This window comes from Heptranchias perlo, chromosome 14, assembly GCF_035084215.1.
Source record: "Heptranchias perlo isolate sHepPer1 chromosome 14, sHepPer1.hap1, whole genome shotgun sequence".
Classification (NCBI taxonomy): domain Eukaryota; kingdom Metazoa; phylum Chordata; class Chondrichthyes; order Hexanchiformes; family Hexanchidae; genus Heptranchias; species Heptranchias perlo.
Genome location: NC_090338.1, coordinates 27,292,922 through 27,318,443, shown reverse-complemented (window position 1 = coordinate 27,318,443; position 25,522 = coordinate 27,292,922). Strand labels below are relative to the sequence as shown.

The 25,522-nt window shown below is 46.3% G+C and overlaps 1 protein-coding gene across 2 annotated transcripts in view; it reads right to left on the bottom strand.

The window, feature by feature from the left end:
• The window catches only part of LOC137332378 (organic cation/carnitine transporter 2-like), a 75,677-nt gene extending 51,775 nt beyond the window's left edge, over positions 1-23,902 (bottom strand). For both annotated transcript variants that reach the window (XM_067996156.1, XM_067996157.1), the window contains exons 1-3: positions 23,513-23,902; positions 17,464-17,567; positions 8,712-8,866 (exon numbers count right to left, since the gene is read on the bottom strand). In XM_067996156.1, the coding sequence (XP_067852257.1) occupies positions 8,712-8,866; positions 17,464-17,567; positions 23,513-23,902 (649 nt within the window). The remainder of the gene's footprint in view (positions 1-8,711; positions 8,867-17,463; positions 17,568-23,512) is intronic.
• Positions 23,903-25,522: the final 1,620 nt, after the last annotated feature.

Genomic DNA, 25,522 nt, shown 5'->3' with positions numbered 1-25,522 from the left:
CACAGGGATACAGGAGAGGTCTGATATTTTTATGATGGTTAGGTGTCTGTAAAGGTGAAGATGGCAGGAAAGGATTGTATTGATCAGACATATAAGGTCGAGGGTGATGGGAAAGAAACACCCTCATAGTTTGTCAGGGAGCCTTTTATAGTTCATGAATTTGTGTTATTGTCTTCAGCCTAAGGATTTGATTGACAGATCAATCAGGATGTGTAAAACTGAAGTAATTGAAAAGGAACGTGAAAGGAAGATTAGGTAATGCGGAAACATAACAGGATTGACAAAAATATAAATGAGTGGTTGCTGCGGGAGAGACCTCAGAATTTGATGAGGCCTGATCATCCTTGAAATCCTCGAGCTCGAGACCATTAACACCTATGTGTGAAATTGTCTGGTGAGCTCGCAAGGTTTTGCCATAAGTGCTGCTGGTAAGTGTACATTTAATTATTATGAATAATAGTATTACCATATGCTTAATAAATCTGTGCATGTATCTTTAATCATGTGAACCCTATTATTTTGAGGAATAACTTCTAATTAAGTATCCATGTGCTGAAGTTACTTCGAACAGTAACTTCAGCACATGGACTGCAGCGGTTCAAGAAGGCGGCTCACCACCACTTTCTCAAGAGCAACCAGGGATGGGCAATAAATGCTGGCCTTGCTAGTGACACCCGTATTCCAAAAATGAATTAAAAAATCAGGAGAATTTGTGCAAAGGTCTCCTTTTCTCTAAATCTACTTGATTTCGAATTTGATCTCATTTTTGCAAATCAAATAATAATTTTTCAAATGTCAAAACAATGATATCACGCAACTTTTTAAAAATTTGGTTATGGGATGTTGGCCAGCATTTATTGCCCATTCCTAATTGCCCTTGAGAAGGTGGTGGTGAGCCGCCTTCTTGACCCAGCGATGATGAAGAAACATCCTGTAGATGGTACATACTGCAGCCACAGTGCACAGGTGGTGAAGGAAATGAATGTTTAGGGTGGTGGATGGGGTGCCAATCAAGCTGCTTTGTCCTGGATGGTGTCGAGCTTCTTGAGTGTTGTTGGAGCTGCACTCATCCAGACAAGTGGACAGTATACCATCACATTCCTGACTTGTGCAGCAACTCGCTAAGGCTTCTTTGACAGCACCTTTCGGCCAACGTCCCAGACTCTTCCATCACCATCCCTGGGTATGTCCTGTCCCACCGGCAGGACAGACCCACCAGAGGTGGCGGTACAGTGATATACAGTCAGGAGGGAGTGGCTCTAGGAGTCCTGAACATTGACTCCAGACACCATGAAATCTCATGGCATCAGGTCAAACATGGGCAAGGAAACCTCCTGCTGATTACAACCTACCGCCCTCCCTCAGCTGATGAATCAGCCCTCCTCCATGTTGAGCACCACTTGGAGGAAGCACTGAGGGTAGCAAGGGCACAGAATGTACTCTGGGTGCGGGACTTCAATGTCCATCACCAAGAGTGGCTCGGTAGCACCACTACTGACCGAGCTGGCCGAGTCCTTAAGGACATAGCTGCTGGACTGGGCCTGCGCCATGTAGTGAGGAAACCAACACGAAGGAAAAACCTTCTAGACTTCATCCTCACCAATCTACCTGTCGCGGATGCATCTGTCCATGACAGTAATGGTAGGAGTGACCACTGCACAGTCCTTGTGGAGACAAAGTCCCATTTTCACACTGAGGACACAATCCAACGTGTTGTGTGGCACTACCACCGTGCTAAATGGGAGAGATTCAGAACAGATCTAGCAGCTCAAAACTGGGCATCAATTAGGCATTGTGGGCCATCAGCAGCAGCAGAATTGTATTCCAGCACAATCTATAACCTCATGGCCCGGCATATTCCTCACTCTACCATTACCAACAAGCCAGGGGATCAACTCTGGTTCAATGAGGAATGTAGAACAGCATGCCAGGAGCAGCACCAGGAGTACCTAAAAATGAGGTGCCAAACTGGTGAAGCTACAACACAGGACTACATGCATGCTAAACAGCGGAAGCAACATGCTATGGACAGAGCTAAGCGATTCCACAACCAATGGATCAGATCAAAGCTCTGCAGTCCTGCCACATCCAGTCGTGAATGGTGGTGGACAATTAAACAATGAACAGGAGGAGGAGGATCAGTAAACATCCCCATCCTCAATGATGGCAGAGTCCAGTACGTGAGTGCAAAAGACAAGGCTGAAGCGTTTGCAACCATCTTCAGTCAGAAGTGCCGAGTGGATGATCCATCTCGGCCTCCTCCCGATATCCCCACCATCACAGAAGTCAGTCTTCTGCCAATTCGATTCACTCCACGTCATATCAAGAAACGGCTAAGTGCATTGGATACCACAAAGGCTATGGGCCCCGACAACATCCCAGCTGTAGTGCTGAAGACTTGTGCTCCAGAACTAGCTGCGCCTCTAGCCAAACTGTTCCAGTACAGCGACTACACTGGCATCTACCCGACAATCTGGAAAATTGCCCAGGTATGTCCCGTCCACAAAAAGCAGGACAAATCCAATCCGGCCAATTATCGCCCCATCAGTCTACTCTCAATCATCAGCAAAGTGATGGAAGGTGTCTTCGACGTGCTATCAAGGGCACTTACTCACCAATAACCTGCTCACCGATGCTCAGTTTGGGTTCTGCCAGGACCACTCGGCTCCAAACCTCATTACAGCCATGGACAAAAGAGCTGAATTCCAGAGGTGAGGTGAGGGTGACTGCCCTTGACATCAAAACAGCATTTGACTGAGTGTGGCACCAAGGAGCCCTAGTTAAATTGAAGTCAATGGGATTCAGGGGGAAAACTCTCCAGTGGCTGAAGGCATACTTAGCACAAAGGAAGATGGTAGTGGTTGTTGGAGACCAATCATCTCAGCCCCAGGACATTGCTGCAGGTGTTCCTCAGGGCAGTGTCCTAGGCCCAACCATCTTCAGCTGCTTCATCAATGACCTTCCCTCCATCATAAGGTCAGAAATGGGGATGTTCGCTGATGATTGCACAGTGATCAGTTCCATTCGCAACCCCTCAGATAATGAAGCAGTCCGTGCCCGCATGCAGCAAGACCTGGACAACATCCAGGTTTGGGCTCATAAGTGGCAAGTAACATTTGTGCCAGACATGTACCAGGCAATGACTATCTCCAAAAAGAGAGAGTCTAACCACCTCCCCTTGACATTAAATGGCATTACCATCATCGAATCCCCCACCATCAACATCCTGGGGGTCACCATTGACCAGGAACTTAACTGGACCAGCCACATAAATACTGCGGCTACAAGAGCAGGTCAGAGGCTGGTATTCTGCGGCGAGTGACTCACCTCCTGACTCCCCAAAGCCTTTCCACCATTTACAAGGCACAAGTCAGGAGTGTGATGGAATACTCTCCATTTGCCTGGATGAGTGTAGCTCCAACAACACTCAAGAAGCTCGACACCATCCTGGATTGGTACCCCATCCACCGCTCTAAACATTCACTCCCTTCACCACTGGCGCACCGTGGCTGCAGTGTGTACCACCTACAGGACGCACTGCAGCAACTCGCCAAGGCTTCTTCGACAGCACCTCCCAAACCCGCGACCTCTACCACCTAGAAGGACAAGGGCAGCAGGCACATGGGAACAACACCGCCCGCACGTTCCCCTCCAAGTCACACACCATCCCGATTTGGAAATATATCGCTGTTCCTTCATCGTCGCTGGGTCAAAATCCTGGAACTCCCTACCTAACAGCTCTGTGGGAGAACCTTCACCACACGGACTGCCGCGGTTCAAGAAGCCGGCTCCCCGGCTCAAGGGCAATTATGGATAGGCGATAAATGCTGGCCTTGTCAGCGACGCCCACGTCCCATGAATGAATGAATGAATGAATAAATAAAAACATGATTTGCCTTTAATAAATCCTACTGGCTTTCCTTTATTAATTTACACTTGTCCAAGTGATTATTAATTTTGTCCCGCATTATCATTTCTAAACGCTTCCCCGCCACCGAGGTTAAGCTGATTGGCCTGTAGTTGCCGGCTTTATCCTTAAACCCTTTTTTGAACAAGGGTGTAACATTTGCAATTCTCCAGTTCTCTGGCACCACCCCCATACCTCAGGATGTTTGGAAGATTGTGGCCAGTACCTCTGCAATTTCCACTCTTACTTCCTTCAGCAGCCTAAGATGCATCCCATCCGGACCAGGTGACTTATCTACTTTAAGTACAGCCAGCCTTTCTAGCACCTCCTCTTTATTAACTTTTAGCCCATCCAGTATCTCAACTACGTCCTCTTTTATTGTGACTTTGGCAGCATCTTCTTCCTTGGTAAAGATCGATGCAAAGTACTCATTTAGTACCTCAGCCATGCCCTCTGCCTCCATGCGTAGATCTCTTTTAGGTCCCTATTCGGCCCCACTGCTCCTCTTACTACCCATTTATTATTTATTTGCCTATAGAAGACTTTTGGATTCCCTTTAATGTTAGTCGCCAGTCTATTCAGTCTGAGCAGCTTATTCCCCAAAGCCCCCTGAACAGCATGCAGTTTCAGCAATCAGTACCTCTAAGTATCTTCTTGAAGGGCAGCACAGGCAGAAGTAGACTTAAAGTACTTGAGAAGTTAAAGTTGAAGAGGTGTCATGGAGCTAAGGTGGAAGTAGGTGCCAAAGGAGGCCACCCAAGAAAACTCCAAACTAATCAAGCTTTGTGTAAAGAATTGCTTCCTCACAACAGTCCTGAACTTGCATTAACCAATATGTACCTATGGCCCCTTGTCCTGCAACTGTGATTTCAATAGTCCTTAGAACTAATCTTTCCTATTCCACATAGTATCACAATCAGTTCTGCTCAGGAAGTCTTCACTGATTGAGTCAGGGCTATAACAACAACAACTTGCATTTATGTAGCACCTTTAATGTAGCAAACGTCCCAAGGCACTTCACAGGAGTGTTATCAAACAAAATGTGACGCCGAGCCACATAAGAAGGTATTAGGACAGGTGACCAAAAGCTTGGTCACCTGTGCTAATACTGAGCTCCCTTCACCACCGGTGCACAGTGGCTGCAGTGTGTACCATCCACAGGACGCACTGCAGTAACTCGCCAAGGCTTCTTCAACAGCACCTCCTAAACCCGCGACCTCTACCACCTAGAAGGACAAGAGCAGCAGGCACATGGGAACAACACCACCTGCACGTTCCCCTCCAAGTCACACACCATCCCGACTTGGAACTATATCGCCGTTCCTTCATCGTCGCTGGGTCAAAATCCTGGAACTCCCTTCCAAACAGCACTGTGGGAGAACCGTGACCACACGGACTGCAGCGGCTCACCACCACCTTCTCAAGGGCAATTAGGGATGGGCAATAAATGCCCGCCTCGCCGGCGACGCCCACATCCCATGAACGAATTTAAAAAATTAGGTTTTAAGGAGCATCGCAAAGGAGGAGAGAGAGGTAGAGAGGCGGAGAGGTTTAGGGAGGAAATTCCAGAGCATAGGCAACTGAAGGCACAACCGCTAATGGTGGAGCGAAGAAAATTTAGGACGGGCATGAGGCCAGAATTGGAGGAGTGTAGAGATCTCAGATGATTGTAGGGCTGGAGGAAGTTACAGAAATAGGGAGGGGCGAGATGGAAGGATTTGAAAACAAGAGTTAGAATTTTAAAAGAGGTGTTGCTGGACCGGCAGCCAATGGAGGTAAGCGAGCACAGGGGTGATGGGTGAACAGGGCTTGGTGTGAGTTGGGATATGGCCAGCAGAGTTTTGGATGAGCTCAAGTTTATGGAAGGGAGGGTGAAAGATGGGAGGCCGGCCAGGGGAGCATTGGCATAGTTAAGTCTAGAGGTAACAAAGGCACGGATGAGGGTTTCAGCAGCAGATGAACTGAGGCAGGGACGGAGACGGGCGATGTTATGCAATTGGAAGTAAGTGGTCTTGGTGATCGATTGACCAATTCTGGCCTCATGCCCGTCCTCAATTTTCTTCGCTCCACCATTAGCGGTTGTGCCTTCAGTCGCCTAAGCTCTGGAATTTCCTCCCAAAACCTCTCCGCCTCTCTCTCCTCCTTTGCGATGCTCCTTAAAACCTATTTTTTAAAAAATTTGTTCATGGAATGTGGGCGTCGCCGGCAAGGCCGGCATTTATTGCCCATCCCTAATTGCCCTTGAGAAGGTGGCGGTGAGCCGCTGCAGTCCGTGTGGTCACGGTTGGCAGCTCAACTCTGGGGCAAATAGGATGCCAAGGTTGCGAAAGGTCTGGTTCAGCTTCAGACAGTGGCCAGGGAGGGCGATGGCTAGGGAAAAGAGCTTGTGGTGGGGACTGAAGACAATGGCTTCGGTCTTCCCAAAATTTAATTGGAGGAAATTCCTACTCAACCAATACTGGATATTGGACAAACAGCGTGACAAATCAAATGCAGTGGAGGGATCGAGAGAGGTGGTGGTGAGGTAGAGCTGGGTGTCGTCAGCGTACATGTGGAACCTCACGTTGTGTTTTTGGATATCGCCGAGGGGCAATATGTAGGTGAGAGAAAGGAGGGGGCCAAGGTTAGATCCTTCGGCGCTCCAGAGATAAGAGTCAGGGAGTGGGAAGAGAAGCCATTGCAGGTGATTCTCTGGCAACGACTGGATAGAAAGGAACGGAACCAGGTGAAGGCAGTCTCATCCAGCTGGATAACGGAGCAGGGGTTACGGAGGAGGATGGCGTGGTTAACTGTGTCAATGGCTGCAAATGGGTCGAGACAGATGAAGAGGAATAGTTTATCATGGTCACAGTCACAGTGGATGCTATTTGTGACTTTGATAAGGATCATTTCAGTGCTGTGGCAGGGGCGGAAACCTGATTGAAGGGGTTCAAATATGGAGTTGTGGCAAAGGTGGGAAGATAACAACATACTCTGAACTGAACTTTCTGATTTACAAGCCTTATTTTTTCATGAATTTGTGTCAAAAAATTTGACAAAGCCAGTTGCAACTAAACATGATGGGGGTAAAATTGGATAAGGGTCCGTTCTGGGCGATGCTAACACCCCGCGCCCGACGGACCCTGGGCAGGCTAGACGCAAGTTTGGTCCCAAGGGAGCACTTACGTGCAATCGGTGTTCCATTCCGGGCCTTGCACGTGGAATGAATGCAATTTGCACTTTCCACCACCAGAGGGAGCTCCATCTCTTAAAGGAAGGATGTTTCTTTGAAAGCTCTTAAAGGTAGGTTGTACCTGTTATTTGCTGAAAATAACAGTCGACTGTCTGCATGGAGTCTGAACAGAGATCAGACATCGCACACGTAAAACACAGATGCAGAGCCCATCCCTATGTTTATATACTGATGAGTTATGTTAAAACATTGAATAAAGGTTGCGCACTACTAAAGCCCACACCCTCCAATCTGCATGCCAGACCTCACCAATCTGCCGATCTGAGTTGGTACCAGGCCTGCGAGAGTGCATGCACCATGGTTCTCTGCTGATGCACTAGAGACCTTGGGTGCAAGAGGTGGACAGAAAGAGGGACATCCTATATCCGCAGGGGTTGGGGGGGCAAGAGGCCCTCCAGACATATACTCAAAAGACAGTGGGAGGCAGCGGGGGACGAATGCCAGGCGATCAGCATCATGAACATGGATGCAGTGCAGGAAAAAGTTCAATGATTTGGCATGAGTGGTCAAGGTGAGTGAGGTCAACTGTCAAGTGGCATCTCCAACCAACTGCACTATGCACTGCACCCCCATCTCCCATATACCAATAAACTCTTCCCATCAGTACTCAACTCTTCCAATCAGATGCTTCCTCTCACCCTTACACATTACCACTGTGTCAAGCTGCCCACCCACAACTCACAGGCCACACATACTGGCAGCTATTCAAATATGACAGGCACATCACCCAGGCACGCATCCCGCTTTCTTGCAGGAGAAGGTGGCGCATTTCAAGAGGCAGCAAGTAGCAGTGGCATTTAGCCCCTCAAGCCTGTTCCACTGGTCGGTGAGATCATGGTGGACCTGTGACCTAACTCCATATACCCATCTTAGTCCCATATCCCTTAATAGCCTTGTTTCGCAGAAATCTATCAATCTCAGATTTAACTTTCACAAGTGAGTTATCATCAACTGCCGTCTGCAGTAGAGCATTCCAAACATCTCCCACCCTTTGCGTGTAGAAGCATTTCCTAACTTCACTCGTGCACGTTCTGGCTCTAAATGTTAGGCTATGTCCCCGCGTCCTAGTATTGAAGTCTAGGAGACCTCCAAAAACAGTTACAAATGTCCCGGCAGCCAGAGGCAATAATCCAGCCACTAACCTGTAAATCCTGCATGGTCCCTTTAAATAGCACTGGTGGGGGGTCCTCCAGACACTCTAAGACACGTTCAGATGGTCGGGGTTAAGACTGTGCGTTGAGTTGAGCATTAAGTCCCAAAATGGTGTCTATCACTTTAAATCAGCATTGCACATTAATTGAAGCCATTTTCTCCCTACTTTACATGATTCCAACGTTCGTTATCTGGGCCTGCAAAACTCCTATACCCAGATGGCCTCTGGCGCACGTCACGCAGGAAACGTGCGTGCACATCCAAGTCACCATCTTGGATGTCAGAGAGGCCGTGTAGCGCCGAAACAATGGGCACTGCACGGCCCAATTTAGCGCCCTTTGTGTCTTACTGAGAGCGACATAATCAGCAAAAGTAGTGAGGAAAGGGCTGATAAACGTATTGAATGGTGTGGACACTTACCAAGAACAAAGGCAGCCACATAGTTTGATATCTGTCCAATACCCACAAGGAAATTAAGAAGGCAGAATATTTCCCAGTTTGGAGAGAACACTTGAAGCATGTTGAATCCAGTCTGTACAGCCATGGTCCCAAACAGAACTGTCTTCCTCCCGAACCTGCAAAGCAGAATCAACCAAAGTTTCAAATATGTACAATACTGCATTGTAAATGACAAACATACAATGGGCTGGATTTTGCTGTAAAAATAATGGTGAGGCTAACAGCACTCACCGTTACTCATGTGCAAATCAGACAGCAAATTCCGGCGACTGCATAGACACAATTAAACGCGGAAATCCGTAAGTTTCTGTGCCAGATGCCCTCCTCCTCCAAAAGCATGCCCGAAAACGGCATCTCGCTGGCTGGCTCCCTGTTCAAATGTAGTGAACGGCATGAAGTTCCTATAGTTACCTGATAGATACAATCTAAACTCACCAAAAAAAGTCATTTCAAGTCTAAGTGCCATTTTAATGGCAATGTAAGTCTGAATTACTAACAAACAACCCCTCTGGCACTGAAAATTAACTTGTACAAGTGTGGAGTCTCATTCCTTCAGCTTTTAATTGTTGGACATCTTTTTGTCTCCTTCAACTCTGCCTCTTAATCCAATCTTTCTTTCCCTCTCATTATTTCACTCACTGTACCTGATTTGACATTCTAAGTTGGACTTTTCAAGCTTACACTTCCTGGTTCAGACCTCCTGCTGATCATTTGCGATGCATCAATCTGATTGGTTAAGGAGATGCACAGTCGCTTGCCCTGTTCACACAGGTCCCAGATGCCCTGGAGAGGAAGCCGTGCTTTTTGGATTTCCAATTTAGAGGAACTTGCCATGCAAAAGCTCATAGTGAGTCTATTGGCAAGTGCAAGTCTAACGAACTGCTGCTCACAGCAAAATCCGGCCCATAAATTCATGCATGTAGTTGTCCATATGCTAAATCATGCACACCTTTGTACAAACACATGTACACTGGTGTATAAGCCAGGTATATATTCTCTCAGTTACATAAGCAGTCGTGCACATAAACACAGACATCCACTACACTTACACTTAAGTAAAAATATACTGGGACCAAAAATGCACAATCCAGTTGGCACGCTCTTGCCATAGGTTTGGCGAGGGCGCACTGGAAATGCTAGAAATTAAGTTGGGACCCAGATATGCAGGGTCTTGCATCCGGGATTCTGAGATGGAGATGTAATATCTGCTGGTTCCACAAAAAAGGCCTTCAGTATAAGACGGAACAAGGTTGGAGGCGGGATCAACCTACATCATGAATTCCTGCAACTCTGGCCCTCAAAAGAGACCCAGTGTAGAGTTTGTGGAGATACATTTGGTGAGATCAGGCATACCTACCTGTCAGACAGTGGAGGTGGGGCCCACCGGATTCCAGGCTGGGATTCCAGCTTGTACCCTGAAGAAAAGGATTTCCAATTTAAAAAAAACACTTCAATGTGCCCCCCCCTTAAAAAGGGGATCACTGGGGAAACATGAAGATGTTTATGTTGTGGGAACCGAGCACCCACGCCTCCTTTCCAACAACCCCCTTCTTCTCCTGGACCTTTCGGTCACTTTGGCGAGCAGATGCCCTAGATATGCCCCAGTTGCATGGGCACCCAACATTATCTTGATAATGAAGGGGCCTCACCCTGGCCATGCAAACTTTGGCAGGGTCAGTAATGGAGGTCTTGGGCAGGTGCTACTCAGCACTTACAGTGTGATTTTTTTTATTCGTTAATGGGATGTGGGCGTCGCTGGCGAGGCCGGCATTTATTGCCCATCCCTAATTGCCCTTGAGAAGGTGGTGGTGAGCCGCCTTCTTGAACTGCTGCAGTCCGTATGGTGAAGGTTCTCCCACAGTGCTGTTAGGAAGGGAGTTCCAGGATTTTGACCCAGCGACGATGGAAGGAACGGTGATATATTTCCAAGTCGGGATGGTGTGTGACTTGCAGGGGAACGTGCAGGTGGTGTTGTTATAAGAACATAAGAACATAAGAAATAGGAGCAGGAGTAGGCCAATCGGCCCCTCGAGCCTGCTCCGCCATTCAATAAGATCATGGCTGATCTGATCCTAACCTCAAATCTAAATTCATGTCCAATTTCCTGCCCGCTCCCCGTAACCCCTAATTCCCTTTACTTCCAGGAAACTGTCTATTTCTGTTTTAAATTTATTTAATGTTCCCATGCACCTGCTGCTCTTGTCCTTCTAGGTGGTAGAGGTCGCAGGTTTGGGAGGTGCTGTCGAAGAAGCCTTGGCAAGTTGCTGCAGTGCATCCTGTGGAAGGTACACACTGCAGCCACTGTGCACCGGTGGTGAAGGGAGTGAATGTTTAGGGTGGTGGATGGTGTGCCAATCAAGCGGGCTGCTTTGTCCTGGATAGTGTCGAGCTTCTTGAGTGTTGTTGGAGCTGCACTCATCCAGGCAAGTGGAGAGTATTCCATCACATGCCTGACTTGTGCCTTTAGATGGTGGAAAGGCTTTGGGGAGTCTGGAGGTGAGTCACTCACCGCAGAATACCCAGCCTCTGACCTGCTCTTGTAGCCACAGTATTTATATGGCTGGTCCAGTTAAGTTTCTGGTCAATGGTGACCCCCAGGATGTTGATGGTTGGGGATTCAGTGATGGTAATGCTGTTGAATGTCAAGGGGATGTGGTTAGACTCTCTCTTGTTGGAGATGGTCATTGCCTGGTACTTGTCTGGCGCGAATGTTACTTGCCACTTATGAGCTCAAGCCTGGATGTTGTCCAGGTCTTGCTGCATGCGGGCTCAGACTGCTTCATTATCTGAGTAGTTGCGAATGGAACTGAACACTGTGCAATCATCAGTGAACACCCCCATTTCTGACGCTATGACGGAGGGAAGGTCATTGATGAAGCAGCTGAAGATGGTTGGGCCAAGGAGACTGCCTTGAGGAACTCCTGCAGCAATGTCCTGGGACTGAGATGATTGGCCTCCAACAACCATTACCATCTTCCTTTGTGTTAGGTATGACTCCAGCCACTGGAGAGTTTTCCCCCTGATTCCCATTGACTTCAATTTAACTAGGGCTTCTTGGTGCCACACTCAGTCAAATGCTGCCTTGATGTCAAGGGCAGTCACTCTCACCTCACTTCTGGAATTCAGCTCTTTTGTCCATGTTTGGACCAAGGCTGTAATGAGGTCTGGAGCCGATTGGTCCTGGCGGAACCCAAACTGAGCATCGGTGAGCAGGTTATTGGTAAGTGCTGCTTGATAGCACTGTCGACGACACCTTCCATCACTTTGCTGATGATTGAGAGTAGACTGATGGGGCGGTAATTTGCCAGATTTGATTTGTCCTGCTTTTTGTGGACAGGACATACCTGGGCAATTTTCCACATTGTCGGTTAGATGCCAGTGTTGTAGCTGTACTGGATCAGCTTGGCTAGAGACGCAGCTAGTTCTGGAGCACAAGTCTTCAGCACTACAGCCGGAATGTTGTCAGGGCCCATAGCCTTTGTTGTATCCAGTGCACTCAGCCGTTTCTTGACATCACGTGGAGTGAATCGAATTGGCTGAAGACTGGCTTCTGTGATGGTGTGGATATCGGGAGGAGGCCGAGATGGATCATCCATTCAGCACTTCTGGCTGAAGATGGTTGCAAACGCTTCAGCCTTGTCTTTTGCACTCACGTGATGGACTCCGCCATCATTGAGGATTGTAAACAATTTTACAACACCAAGTTATAGTCCAGCAATTTTATTTTAAATTCACAAGCTTTCGGAGATTTTCTCCTTCCTCAGGTAAATGTTTAAAATAAAATTGCTGGACTATAACTTGGTGTTGTAAAATTGTTTACAATTGTCAACCCCAGTCCATCACCGGCATCTCCACATCATCATTGAGGATGGGAATGTTTGCAGAGCCTCCTCCTCCCGTTAGTTGTTTAATTGTCCACCACCATTCACGACTGGATGTGGCAGGACTGCAGAGCTTTGATCTGATCCGTTGGTTGTGGAATCGCTTAGCTCTGTCTATAGCATGTTGCTTCCGCTGTTTAGCATGCATGTAGTCCTGAGTTGTAGCTTCACCAGGTTGGCACCTCATTTTTAGGTACGCCTGGTGCTGCTCCTGGCATGCTCTTCTACACTCCTCATTGAACCAGAGTTGATCCCCTGGCTTGTTGGTAATGGTAGAGTGAGGAATATGCCGAGCCATGAGGTTACAGATTGTGCTGGAATACAATTCTGCTGTTGCTGATGGCCCACAGCACCTCATGGATGCCCAGTTTTGAGCTGCTAGATCTGTTCTGAATCTATCCAATTTAGCACGGTGGTAGTGCCACACAACACGTTGGATGGTGTCCTCAGTGCGTAGACGGGACTTAATCTCCACGAGGACTGTGCGGTGGTCACTCCTATCAATACTGTCATGGACAGATGCATTTGCGACAGGTAGATTGGTGAGGACGAGGTCAAGTAAGTTTTTCCCTCATGTTGGTTCACTCTCCACCTGCCGCAGGCCCAGTCTGGCAGTTATGTCCTTTAGGACTCGGTCAGCTCGGTCAGTGGTGGTGCTACTGAGCCACTCTTGGTGATGGACATTGAAGTCCCCCAACCAGAGTACATTCAGTGCCCTTGCTACCCTCAGAGCTTCCTCCAAGTGGTGTTCAACATGGAGGAGGGCTGATTCTTCAACCGATGGATGGCGGTAGGTGGTAATCAGTAGGAGGTGCACCCTGTTGTGCATTTTCAGCACTAAGCAAATGTCTTCAGCCAAATGTGCCGAGTGGATGATCTTATACGGCCTCCCTCCGGTGTCCCTGCCATCTTGGATGCCAGTGTCCAGCCAATTCAGTTCACTCCATGTGACATTAAGGAATATCTGACTGCACTGCAAACAGCAATGGTTATGGGTTGAGACAACATCCCGGCTGTAATGCTGAAGACCCGTGCACCAGTGCTAGCTGATCCCCGAGCTAAACTGTTCCAGTAGAACTGTGACATTGGCAACGTGGAAGATTGCCCAGGTATGTCCGTTGCATAAATAAAAGGATAAATCTTACCCGACTTCAATGGAAATTAAAGTCGGGAAAGGTGTATAATGGGAGGTCGATCTGATATTGCCTGTTATACACCATGGCAGAAATTACCCCACAGTCACTTGAACATACCGGTCTGGCTTTTTGTGACTCCAGACCCACAGCAATGTGGTTGATTCTTAATCGCCCTCTGAAATGGCTGAGCAAGCCATTCAGTTGTACAATCTCGCTACAAAAAGTCATAATAAGAATAAAACCGGACGGACCATCCGGCATCGAACCAGTAGGCACCGGACACGACAAAGGCAAACCAAGCCCAGTCGACCCTGCAAAGTCCTCCTCACTGACATCTGGGGACTTGTGCCAAAATTGGAAGAGCTGTCCCACAGACTAGTCAAGCAACAGCCTGACATGGCCATACTCACAGAATCATACCTTTCAGCCAACGTCCCAGGCTCTTCCATCAACATCCCTGGGTATGTCCTGTCCCACAGTGATATACAGTCAAGAGGGAGTGGCCCTGGGAGTCCTCAACATTGACTCTGGACCCCATGAAATCTCATGGCATTAGGTTAAACAAAGGCAAAGAAACTTCCTGCTGATTACCACCTACCGTCCTCCCTCAGCCGATCAATGTTGAGCAATACTTGGAGGAAGCACTGAGGGTAGCAAGAGCACAGAATGTACTCTGGGTGGGTCTTCAATATCCATCACCTGAAGGACATAGCTGCCAGACTGGGCTTGCAGCAGGTGGCGAGCGAAACAACATGAGGGAGAAACATACTTGACCTCGTCCTCACAAATCTATCTATCACAGATTCATCTGTCCATGACAGTATTGGTAGGAGTGACCACCACACAATCCTTGTGGAGACGAAGTCCCGTCTTCACACTGAGGACACCATCCAACGTGTTGTGTGGCATTACCACTGTGCTAAATGGGATAGATTCAGAACAGATCTAGCAGCTCAAAACTGGGCATCCATGAGGCGCTGTGGGCCATCAGCAGCAGCAGAATTGTATTCCAGCACAATCTGTAACCTCATGGCCTGGCATATTCCTCACTCTACAAATACCAACAAGCCAGGGGATCAATCCTGGTTCAATGAGGAGTGTAGAAGAGCATGCCAGGAGCAGCACCAGGCATACCTAAAAATGAGGTGCCAAACCTAGTGAAGCTAAAACACAGGACTACATGAATGCTAAACAGTGGAAGCAACATGCTATAAACAGAGCTAAGCGATTCCACAACTAACAGATCAGATCAAAGCTCTGCAGTCCTGCCACATCCAGTCGTGAATGATGGTGGAAAATAAAACAACTAATGGGAGGAGGAGGCTCTGCGAACAATTCCATCCTCAATGATGGCAAAGTTCATCACATGAGTGCAAAAGACAAGGCTGAAGCGTTTGCAACCATCTTCAGCCAGAAATGCCGAGTGGATGATCCATCTCGGCCTCCTCCCGATATCCCCACCATCACAGAAGTCAGTCTTCAGCAAATTCGATTCACTCTACGTCATATCAACAAACGGCTGAGTGCACTGGATGCCACAAAGGCTATGGGCCCCGACAACATCCTGGCTATAGTGCTGATTGCTTGTGCTCCAGAACTAGCTGCGCCTCTAGCCAAACTGATCCAGTATAGCTACAACACTGGCATCTACCCGACAATGTAGAAAATTGCCCAGGTATGTCCTGTCCACAAAAAGCAGGACAAATCCAATCCGGCCAATTACCGCCCCATCAGTCTACTCTCAATCATCAGCAGAGTGATGGAAGGTGTCCTCCACACTGCTTTCAAGCGGCACTTACTCACTGATGTTTAGTTTGCGTTCTGCCAGGACCACTCAGCTCCAGACCTCATTCCAGCCTTGGTCCAAACATGGACAAAAGAGCTGAATTCCAGAGGGGAGGTGAGAGTGACGGCCCTTGACATCAAGGCAACATTTGACCGAGTGTAGCACCAAGGAGCCCGAGTCAAATTGAAGTCAATGGGAATCAGGGGGAAAACTCTCCAGTGGCTGGAGTCATACCTAGCACAAAGGAAGATGGTAGTGGTTGTTGGAGGCCAATCATCTCAGCCCCAGGACATAGCTGCAGGAGTTCCTCAGGGCAGTGTCCTAGGCCCAACCATCTTCAGCTGCTTCATCAATGACCTTCCCTCCATCATAAGATCACAAATGGCAATATTCACTGATGATTGCAGAGTGTTCAGTTCCATTCGCAACTCCTCAGGTAATGAAGCAGTCCATGCCCGCATGCAGCAAGATCTGGACAACATCCAGGCTTGGGCTCATAAGTGGCAAGTAACATTCGTGCCAGACAAGTGCCAGGCAATGACCATCTCCAACAAGAGAGAGTCTAACCACCTCCCCTTGATATTCAATGGCATTACCTTCACCGAATCCCCCACCATCAACATCCTGGGGGTTACCATTGACCAGAAACTTAACTGGACCAGCCACATAAATACTGTGGCTACAAGAGCAGGTCAGAGGCTGGGTATTCTGCGGCGAGTGACTCACCTCTTCACTTCCCAAAGCCTTTCCACCAACTACAAGGCACAAGTCAGGAGTGTGATGGAATACTCTCCACTTGCCTGGATGAGTGCAGCTCCAACAACACTCAAGAAGCTTGACACCATCCAGGTCAAAGCAGCCCGCTTGATTGGCACCCCATCCACCACCCTAAACATTCACTCCCTTCACCACCGGCGCACCATGGCTGCAGTGTGTACCATCTACAGGATGCACTGCAGCAACTCGCCAAAGCTCCTTTGACAGCACCTCCCAAACCTGCGACCTCCATCACCTAGAAGGACAAGGGCAGCAGGCACATGGGAACAACACCACTTGCACGTTCCCCTCCAAGTCACACACCATCCCGACTTGGAAATATATCGCCGTTCCTTCATCGTCGCTGGGTCAAAATCCTGGAACTCCCTACCTAATGGCACTGTGGGAGAACCTTCACCACATGGAATGCAGCGTTTAAATAGGTGGCTCACCACCACCTTCTCAAGGGCAATTAGGGATGAGCAATAAATGCCGGCCTTGCCAACAACCCCCACATCCCATGAACGAATAAAGAAAAACAAACATGTTCATATTCATCATGCATGGATATTCATTCATACACCCACTAATACACACTCAAATTCACACAAACAAGTGAGTTCACACAAACAGTCACTCACCTATCCATATCCAGAAAAGCTGACTGTCAGAGATAAGGAAATAAAATGTTTTTTACAAATTTTCATCGTCCTTTTATTCTTATACACAAATTTTTTTTAACGTGGCAAAGTGAAGCACAAAGGGCATAGATCAAGGAGGTGAAATCGCACTTTGTGATAGTAACATATAAATGTGTTAACTTATTTATTTAAATGGGTTAACACATATGATAAAATACAAGAGCATACAATTGCATTTCCACAATCAAAGTGATTTCACGCTACAGAATATTATGTCTATAACCCATGAAATTGTTGATGAAGTTTTAAATACTGATATGAGACAGTCATCACCTTTATTACATTTGGTGTAGAATATATTCACCTCTTCACCTCTGTCTTTTAAATCATTTTATCTGTTCTTTATGTGTCCCCAGCATCGGGGTACAAAATAAACAATAGGCAACAGCTGAACAATTTCTACAATAAAATAAAGAGTCTTTCTAGCAGAATTGAATAAAGGAAATAACTCACCTGTCTGCGAACTGGCCAGAAAAAAAGGAACCAACCAGCACTCCCAAGAAGAATACTGACATAGAAAACGGCCCTTTCCAGTCATTGTTGCACACCAAGTCCCACTGAAATGTAAAGAGAAATGAAAAGCTCCAAATATGTGCTCTTGGCCAAGTTTATAGGTAAGCCATTTTACTGCACTGGATCTAAGAATGTGCCCTCCACGACATCAGAATGGATCAAAACAGAATACGAGAAAATCCCATTCGGATCACCAAGCTCACTGCCATGTCAGCCTGGGCTCAGTGACACCACTTACACCTCTGAGCCAGGAGGTTGAGGAAGATACAACTGTTGAAGGTGTGAGATTGTTTTCTGGAAAGATGATGGTCTAACCCCCTCCCCCCAAGAAAATTCAGATATTTTACATTATCTTGTGCATTTTTTTCAGCATTTTGGAGAGCAAGGATGTTTCATTTTATTAGTGATGCTGAGCTTTTGCCTTCCAAAAACACAGCACTTCAGAGTTCATCTGCACTGTTGTATAAAAAATGTTGCATAAAAAATGAAAGACATTATACTATTTAAATTATGTTACTTTTTTTAAAAATTCTGAACATGACATTTTCACCAAAAAATACACTGCAATTGTTTGGTAACACATTCACCCAGTTAATCATATTCTGAATATTTATCCTGCATCATTCTTTCGACTGATTGCATTTGCTTGGATGACTCTCTGGCATAGAGCAAGCCTTCAAATCAAATGTAACTTATTCAATTTCCAAGTCTGCAACCTTATCACGTTTAAATTCAAAAATGGCTTAATTTTATCTGCCAATGCGCTCATAAGAAACTCTTTTTTGTACCATTTACTACTGAAAATATATTTTCATTAAAAGGGAAGGAAAGCTGAGAATGAGTAGTTTTGTTCAAAATCCTATTTTCTCAAAGAAAATAGTGAGTGCGGAATTGTTTGTTTGATGTCTCTGTAAAAATGTCACCAGCGTGGAGGAATCCAAAGGGGTGGAAATTATGTTACAGCTGTATAAAGCTCTGGCTAGACCCTATCTGGAGCACTGCATTCAGTTCTGGGCACTGCCCCACAGGAAGGATATATTGGCCTTGGAGGGATTGCAGCGCAGATTCACTAGAAGGATACTGGGGCTAAAAGGATTAAACTATGAGGACAGGTTGCATAAATTAGGCTTGCATTCCCTTGAACATAGAAGATTAAGGATCAATGGGCTGAATGGCCTCCTTCTGTGCTGTAAACCATTCTATGATTCTGTGATCTAAGGGGTGATCTAATTGAGTATTTAAGATAATCAAAGGAATTGGTAGAGTGGATGGAGAGAAACTATTTCCCCTGGTGGGGGAGTCCAGAACAAGGGGGCATAACCTTAAATTAGAGTTAGGCTATTCAGGAGTGATGTCAGAAAGCACTTCTTCACACAAAGTGTAGTGGAAATCTGGAACTCCCCCAAAAAGCTGTTGAAGCTAAGTCAATTGAAAATTTCAAAACTGAGATTGATAGATTTTTATTAGGCAAGGGTATTAAGGGTTATGGAACTAAGGCGGATAGATGGAGTTAAGATATAGATCAGCCGTGATCTAACTGAATGATCGAGGAGCTAACGCCTACTCTTGTTCCTATGTTCCTATGGGATGCTTGAATCTGCTCTTTCTCTCTTCATCAGGCCACTATGGTGACATCCAACCCTGGAGATCATGCTATAGACTCGGGATGTAAAACCTTCACCCATTCCAGTATCTGCCCTGTAAATAAAAACTGCTCTCTCTATCCTAACAACAATTCAGCAAGACAACGGCAAGTAATCCAAGCTGCAATGCACCTTGAAGTTTGATCTCCACATTATGAAATATACACATGATATATATTTATTATAGACAAGAGAAAGTCAGTAACAGAGAAAGCAAGCAGAATAACAGCATTTGAGGATTTTTCAAAGGATACATTATCAACTTTTAGGAGCATTAGAAATACATTTTCTTTTAATTTACAATAATGTTATTATCACTGAATACATAATATGCACGTGTAGCTTTTATATTGCACTTTTATTCTGTTGGAAATGCAACCTATACTAATGACTTAGATGAAGGATCCAAGTGTAATGTATTCAAGTTTGCTGACAATACAAAGCTAGGTGGGAAAGTAAGCTGTGAGGAGTACCCAAAGAGTCTGCAAAGGGATATAGACAGATTAGATGAGTGAGCAAGAAGGTGGCAGATGGAGTATAATGTGAGGAAATGTGAGGTTATTCACTTTGGTAGGAAGAATAGAAAAACAGAATATTTTTTAAATGGTGAGAAACTATTAAATGTTGTTGTTCAGCGAGAATTGGGTGTTCTCGTCTAAGAAACACAAAAAGTTAGCATGCAGGTACAGCAAGCAATTAGCAAGGCAAATGACATGTTGGCCTTTATTGCAAGGGGGTTGGAGTACAAGAGTAAGGAAGTCTTACTACAATTCTACAAGACTTCGTTGAGACCTTTGGTCTCCTTACCTACGGAAGGGTGTATCTGCCTTAGATGCAGTGCAATGAAGGTTCACTAGATTGATTCCTGGGTTCAGAGGATTGTCCTGTGAGGAAAGATTGAGAAGAATTGGCATATGCTTTCTGGAGTTTAGAAGAATAGGAGGTGATCTTATTGAAATATGCAAGGTTTTGAGGGAGCTTGACAGGGTAGATGCTGAGAGGTTGTGTCCCCTGGCTGAAGAGTCTAGATCTAGAGGGCATGGTCTCAGGATAATGGGTCGGCTATTTAAGACTGAGATGAGGAGGAATTTCTTCACTCAGAGAGTTGAGAATCTTTGGAATTCTTTGCCCCTGAGGGCTGTGGATGTTGAGTTGTTGTAAATATTCAAGGCTGAGATAGATAGATTTTTGGACTCTAGGGGAATCAAGGGATATGGGGATCAGGCGGGAAAGTGGAGTTGAGGTCGAAGATCAGCCATGATCTTATTGAATGGCGGAGCAGGCTCAAGGGGCCGTATGGCCTACTCACAGAATCATAGAAAATTTACAGCACAGAAGAAGGCCATTCGGCCCTTCGTCTCCGCGCAGGCTGAGAAACGAGTCACCCAGCCTAATCCCACTTTCCCGCATTTGGTCCGTAGTCCTGCAGGTCACGGCTCTTCAGATACACATCCAGGTATTTTTCAAATGAGTTGAGGGTTTCTGCCTCTACCATCCTCTCAACGTGTTCCAGACCCCCACCATCCTCTGGGTGAAAAACTTTTTCCTCATTTCCGCTTTAATCCTTCTACCAAACGCTTTAAATTTATGCCACATGGTCATTGACCCTTCCGCTAAGGGAAATAGGTCCTTCCTATCCACTCTATCTAGGCCCCTCATAATTTTGTACACCTCAATCAAATCACCCCTCAGCTTCCTCTGTTCCAAGGAAAACAACCCCAGCCTATCCAATCTGCCTTCATAGCTAAAATTCTCCAGTCCTGGCATCATCCTCGTAAATCTCCTCTGCACCATCTCGAGTGCAATTACATCCTTCCTGTAATGTGGTGACCAGAACTGTGCGCAATACTCAAGCTGTGGCCTAACTTATGTTTTATACAGTTCCAACATAACATCCCTGCTTTTATATTCTATGCCTCAGCTAATAAGCCTTCTTAACCATCTTGTCTACCTGACCTGCTACCTTCAGGGACCTATGGACATGCAGTCCAAGGTCCCTCACTTCCTCTACACCTCTCAGTATCTTCCCAATATAGTGTATTCCCTTGCCTTGTTTGCTCTCCACAAATGCATTACCTCACACTTCTCCGGATTGAACTCTATTTGACACTTTTCTGCCCATCTGACTAGTCCATTGATACCTTCCTGCAGTCTACAGCTTTCGTCCTCACTATCAACCACATGGCCTATCTTTGTGTCATCCGCAAATTTCTTAAACATGCCCCCTACGTTTAAGTCCACAACGTTAATGTATACCACAAAAAGCAAAGGACCTAGTACCGAGCCATGAAGCACCCCACTGGATGCAGCCTTCCAGTTGCAAAAACACCCGTTGACCATTACCCTTTGCTTCATGCCACTGAGCCAATTTTGGATCCAATTTGCCACATTCCCTTGGCTCCCATGGGTAAAGACTTTTTTGATCAATCTGCACGTGGGGCCTTATCAAAAGCGTTGCTAAAATCCATGTAGACTACATCAATTGCGCTACCCTCATCGATCCTCCTTGTCACCTCTTTGAAAAATTCAATCAAGTTAGTCAGACACGACCTCCCCTTAACAAATCCGTGCTGACTGTCCTTGATTAGTCCTTGCCTTTCTAAGTGTCAGTTTATCCTGTCCCTCAGAATTGATTCCAATAATTTGCCCACCATCGACATTAAGCTGACTGGCCTGTAATTACTCAGTCTATCCTTTGTTCCCTTTTTAAACAATGGTACAAAGTTAGCATTCCTCCAATCCTCCGGCATTATGCCTGTATCCAGTGAAGTTTGGAAAATGATTGTTAAAGCCTCTGCTATTTCCTCCCTGGCTTTGTTTAACAGCCTGGGATTCATTTCATCTGGCCCTGGTGATTTATCCACTTTCAAAGATGCTAATCCCCTTAATACTTCCTCTCTCACTATGTTTATCCCATCCAATATTTCACAATCCTCCTCGTTAACTTCAATCCCAGCATCATCCCTCTCCTTTGTACAGACAGATGCAAAGTATTCATTAAGAACCACACCCACATCTTCCGCCTCCACACATAGTTTACCTTTTTGGTCTCTAATAGGCCCTACTCTTTCCTTAGTTATCCTCTTGCTCTTAATGTATTTATAAAACACCTTTGGGTTTTCTTTGACTTTACCTGCTAATATTTTATCATGCCCTCTCTTTGCTTTCCTAATTTCCTTTTTAACTTCACCCCTGCACTTTGTATAGTTCTCTAATCTTTCCGTAGTATTGAATTCCCGGTGTCTATCATAGGCTTTCTTTTTCTGCCTTATCTCACCCTGAATGCTTCTTGGCATGTAGAAGGCTCTAGATTTGTGGGAACATGTTTACCCTGAACCCCTTGAATCACCCCTTTGAATGTGTCCCACTGCTCTGACACTGTTTTACCCTCAAGTAGCTGTTTCCAGTTTACTTCTGCTAAATCACTTCTCAGTTTAGTAAAATTGGCCTTTCCCCAATTGAAAACTTTAACTCCTGCTCTGTCTTTGTCCTTTTCCACAACTATGCTAAAACTAACTGTATTATGATCACTACCACCAAAATGCTCTCCCACTGCCACTTCTTCCACCTGCCCCTCTTCATTTCCTAGAACTAAATCCAGAACTGCCCCCCGCCCCTCTCGTTGGGCTTGCTATATACTGGCTAAAAAAATTCTCCTGTATGCAATTTAAGAATTCTGTGCCCTCTATACCATTCACATTGTTTGTATCCCAGTTAATAGTAGGGTAGTTGAAATCCCCTACTATTACCGCCCTACTGTTTTTGCACTTCTCAGAAATTTTCCTACATATTTGCTCCTCTATCTCCCTCTGATTGTTTGGGGGTCTTTTGTACACTCCCAGTAGTATGACTGCCCCTTTTTTGTTCTTTGATTCAATCTATAAGGCCCCATTTGATGCTCCTTCTAAAATATCATCCCTCCTCACAACTATAATTGTTTCCTTTACCAAAATTGCCACCCCCCTCCTTTTTTATCCCCCTCTCTATCGCGTCTGAAAACCCTTTAACCAGGGACGTTGAGCTGCCAGTCCTGCACCTCTTTAAGCCATGTTTCTGTAATAGTTAAGATATCATACTGCCATGTGTCTATCTGTGCCCTCAGCTCATCCGCCTTATTTCCTATACTCCTTGCATTGAGGTAAATACATTTAAGGACTGCCCTATTCTAATACTCCTGCTCCTATTTCTTATGTTATTATAAATAATTGGAGCTGCCTGGTTATGTTTGCATTCAAATGCGCCCGCTCCTTTTATTTAAAAAAACTGACCATATGACAGTTATCTTCACAAACTATTCTCAGGCGAACTATTGCCGGTGGGACCATTGTGTCCCTCCAGCCACATACCTCGGTGACGATGGTGGAGATGTATTGATCCTTACTGTACTCCCATCCATCCAAACAGGGCTCCTGTTCGACCTCAGACATATTGAAGAAATCTAAGTCGGGAAATGTCTCCGAAAGATTCGATATCACGTCCAACCGGTACCGTCTGCATTTGCTGTACTGGAGTTTGTCTCCTTCTTGGACCAGAGGGAGAGTCCGATTCATCCACACTTCACTGAGATTGAGATTCCCGGGAATTAAGCAGCGATGCTCTGGAACGTCCCCGACGAAAACGATGGACAGACCGCCGAAGCCGTTGGGAAAGACACTGAGGCTCAAAAGGAAGAAAATAAACCTCTGATAGGGTCCCCATTCTCCGAGGAAAGCGACAATTTCATCGTAATCCCGCATCTCAGCACACTGTGTAATATCCGGTGTGCGGATATTACACAGTGTGCTGAGAGTTCGGTACGTGTGGGAGTTGAAGGGTTAATCTCTTTAAATCTAGTGCATATTGCTTCAACTGTTTAAGGTCAATTTAAAAGTTTAAATTTCTAAGTTTCTGTCAGGCTTCAGCAGAGAGCTGCTGTAGCAAGTTAATTGGTTAGCTAGATTCAATTGGTCCCTGAAGTTGGGGCAGGCCTGACTCATCTGAGTCTCAACTGTAGAAATACAGGGGCCTGTCAGTGCGGACTGCACGGTGTGCGGATATTACACAGTGTGCTGAGAGTTCGGTACGTGTGGGAGTTGAAGGGTTAATCTCTTTAAATCTAGTGCATATTGCTTCAACTGTTTAAGGTCAATTTAAAAGTTTAAATTTCTAAGTTTCTGTCAGGCTTCAGCAGAGAGCTGCTGTAGCAAGTTAATTGGTTAGCTAGATTCAATTGGTCCCTGAAGTTGGGGCAGGCCTGACTCATCTGAGTCTCAACTGTAGAAATACAGGGGCCTGTCAGTGCGGACTGCACGGTGTGCGGATATTACACAGTGTGCTGAGAGTTCGGTACGTGTGGGAGTTGAAGGGTTAATCTCTTTAAATCTAGTGCATATTGCTTCAACTGTTTAAGGTCAATTTAAAAGTTTAAATTTCTAAGTTTCTGTCAGGCTTCAGCAGAGAGCTGCTGTAGCAAGTTAATTGGTTAGCTAGATTCAATTGGTCCCTGAAGTTGGGGCAGGCCTGACTCATCTGAGTCTCAACTGTAGAAATACAGGGGCCTGTCAGTGCGGACTGCACGGTGTGCGGATATTACACAGTGTGCTGAGAGTTCGGTACGTGTGGGAGTTTGGTAAAGTGGGGGAAGGAGGTGCTGCTTTGCCTTGCTTTTCCTGCAGAGCGGTAGTGGACCTGAGAGCGGTGAGCGGCGGGAGAGAGCGAGACCAGAGCGGAGATATAAACAGCGCGGAGAGAGCGAGACCAGAGCTCACTCTGAGAGCGAGACTCTGAGACCAGCGGCAGTTCGGGGTGACGTCACCAGTCAGAAAGTGACGCGGCACAGGGGAGGCAGCTGATTGGTGAGTAGGTTCAGGTGAGTATTTCTACCATTTTACTGTAAGTAAAGTAATAAGAAAGGGAAGATCTGCAGGTTTTATAGCAGATAGTGTTTTTTTTTTAGTGAACCTAGGTCCCTAGTATAGTTAACATTTTCTAATTTCAACGTAATTTAAAAGGGGTAACTCAGCTAAGGCAAGTCATGGCAGCAGACCTCGCACCCGTGATATGCTCCTCCTGCAAGATGTGGGAAGTCATGGACACTACCAGTGTCCCTGCCGACCATGTGTGCGGGAAGTGTGTCCACCTGCAGCTACTGACCGATCGTATCTCGGAGCTGGAGGTGCGGGTGGACTCACTGTGGAGCATCCGCGATGCAGAGAAACTCGTGGATAGCACGTTTAGCGAGTTGGTCACACCGCAGGTAAAGGGTATACAGGCAGGAAGTGAATGGGTGACCACCAGGAAGAGTAAGAGATGCAGGCAGGTAGTGCAGGGGTCCCGTGTCCATCCCCCTCGCAAACAGATATGCCACTTTGGATGCT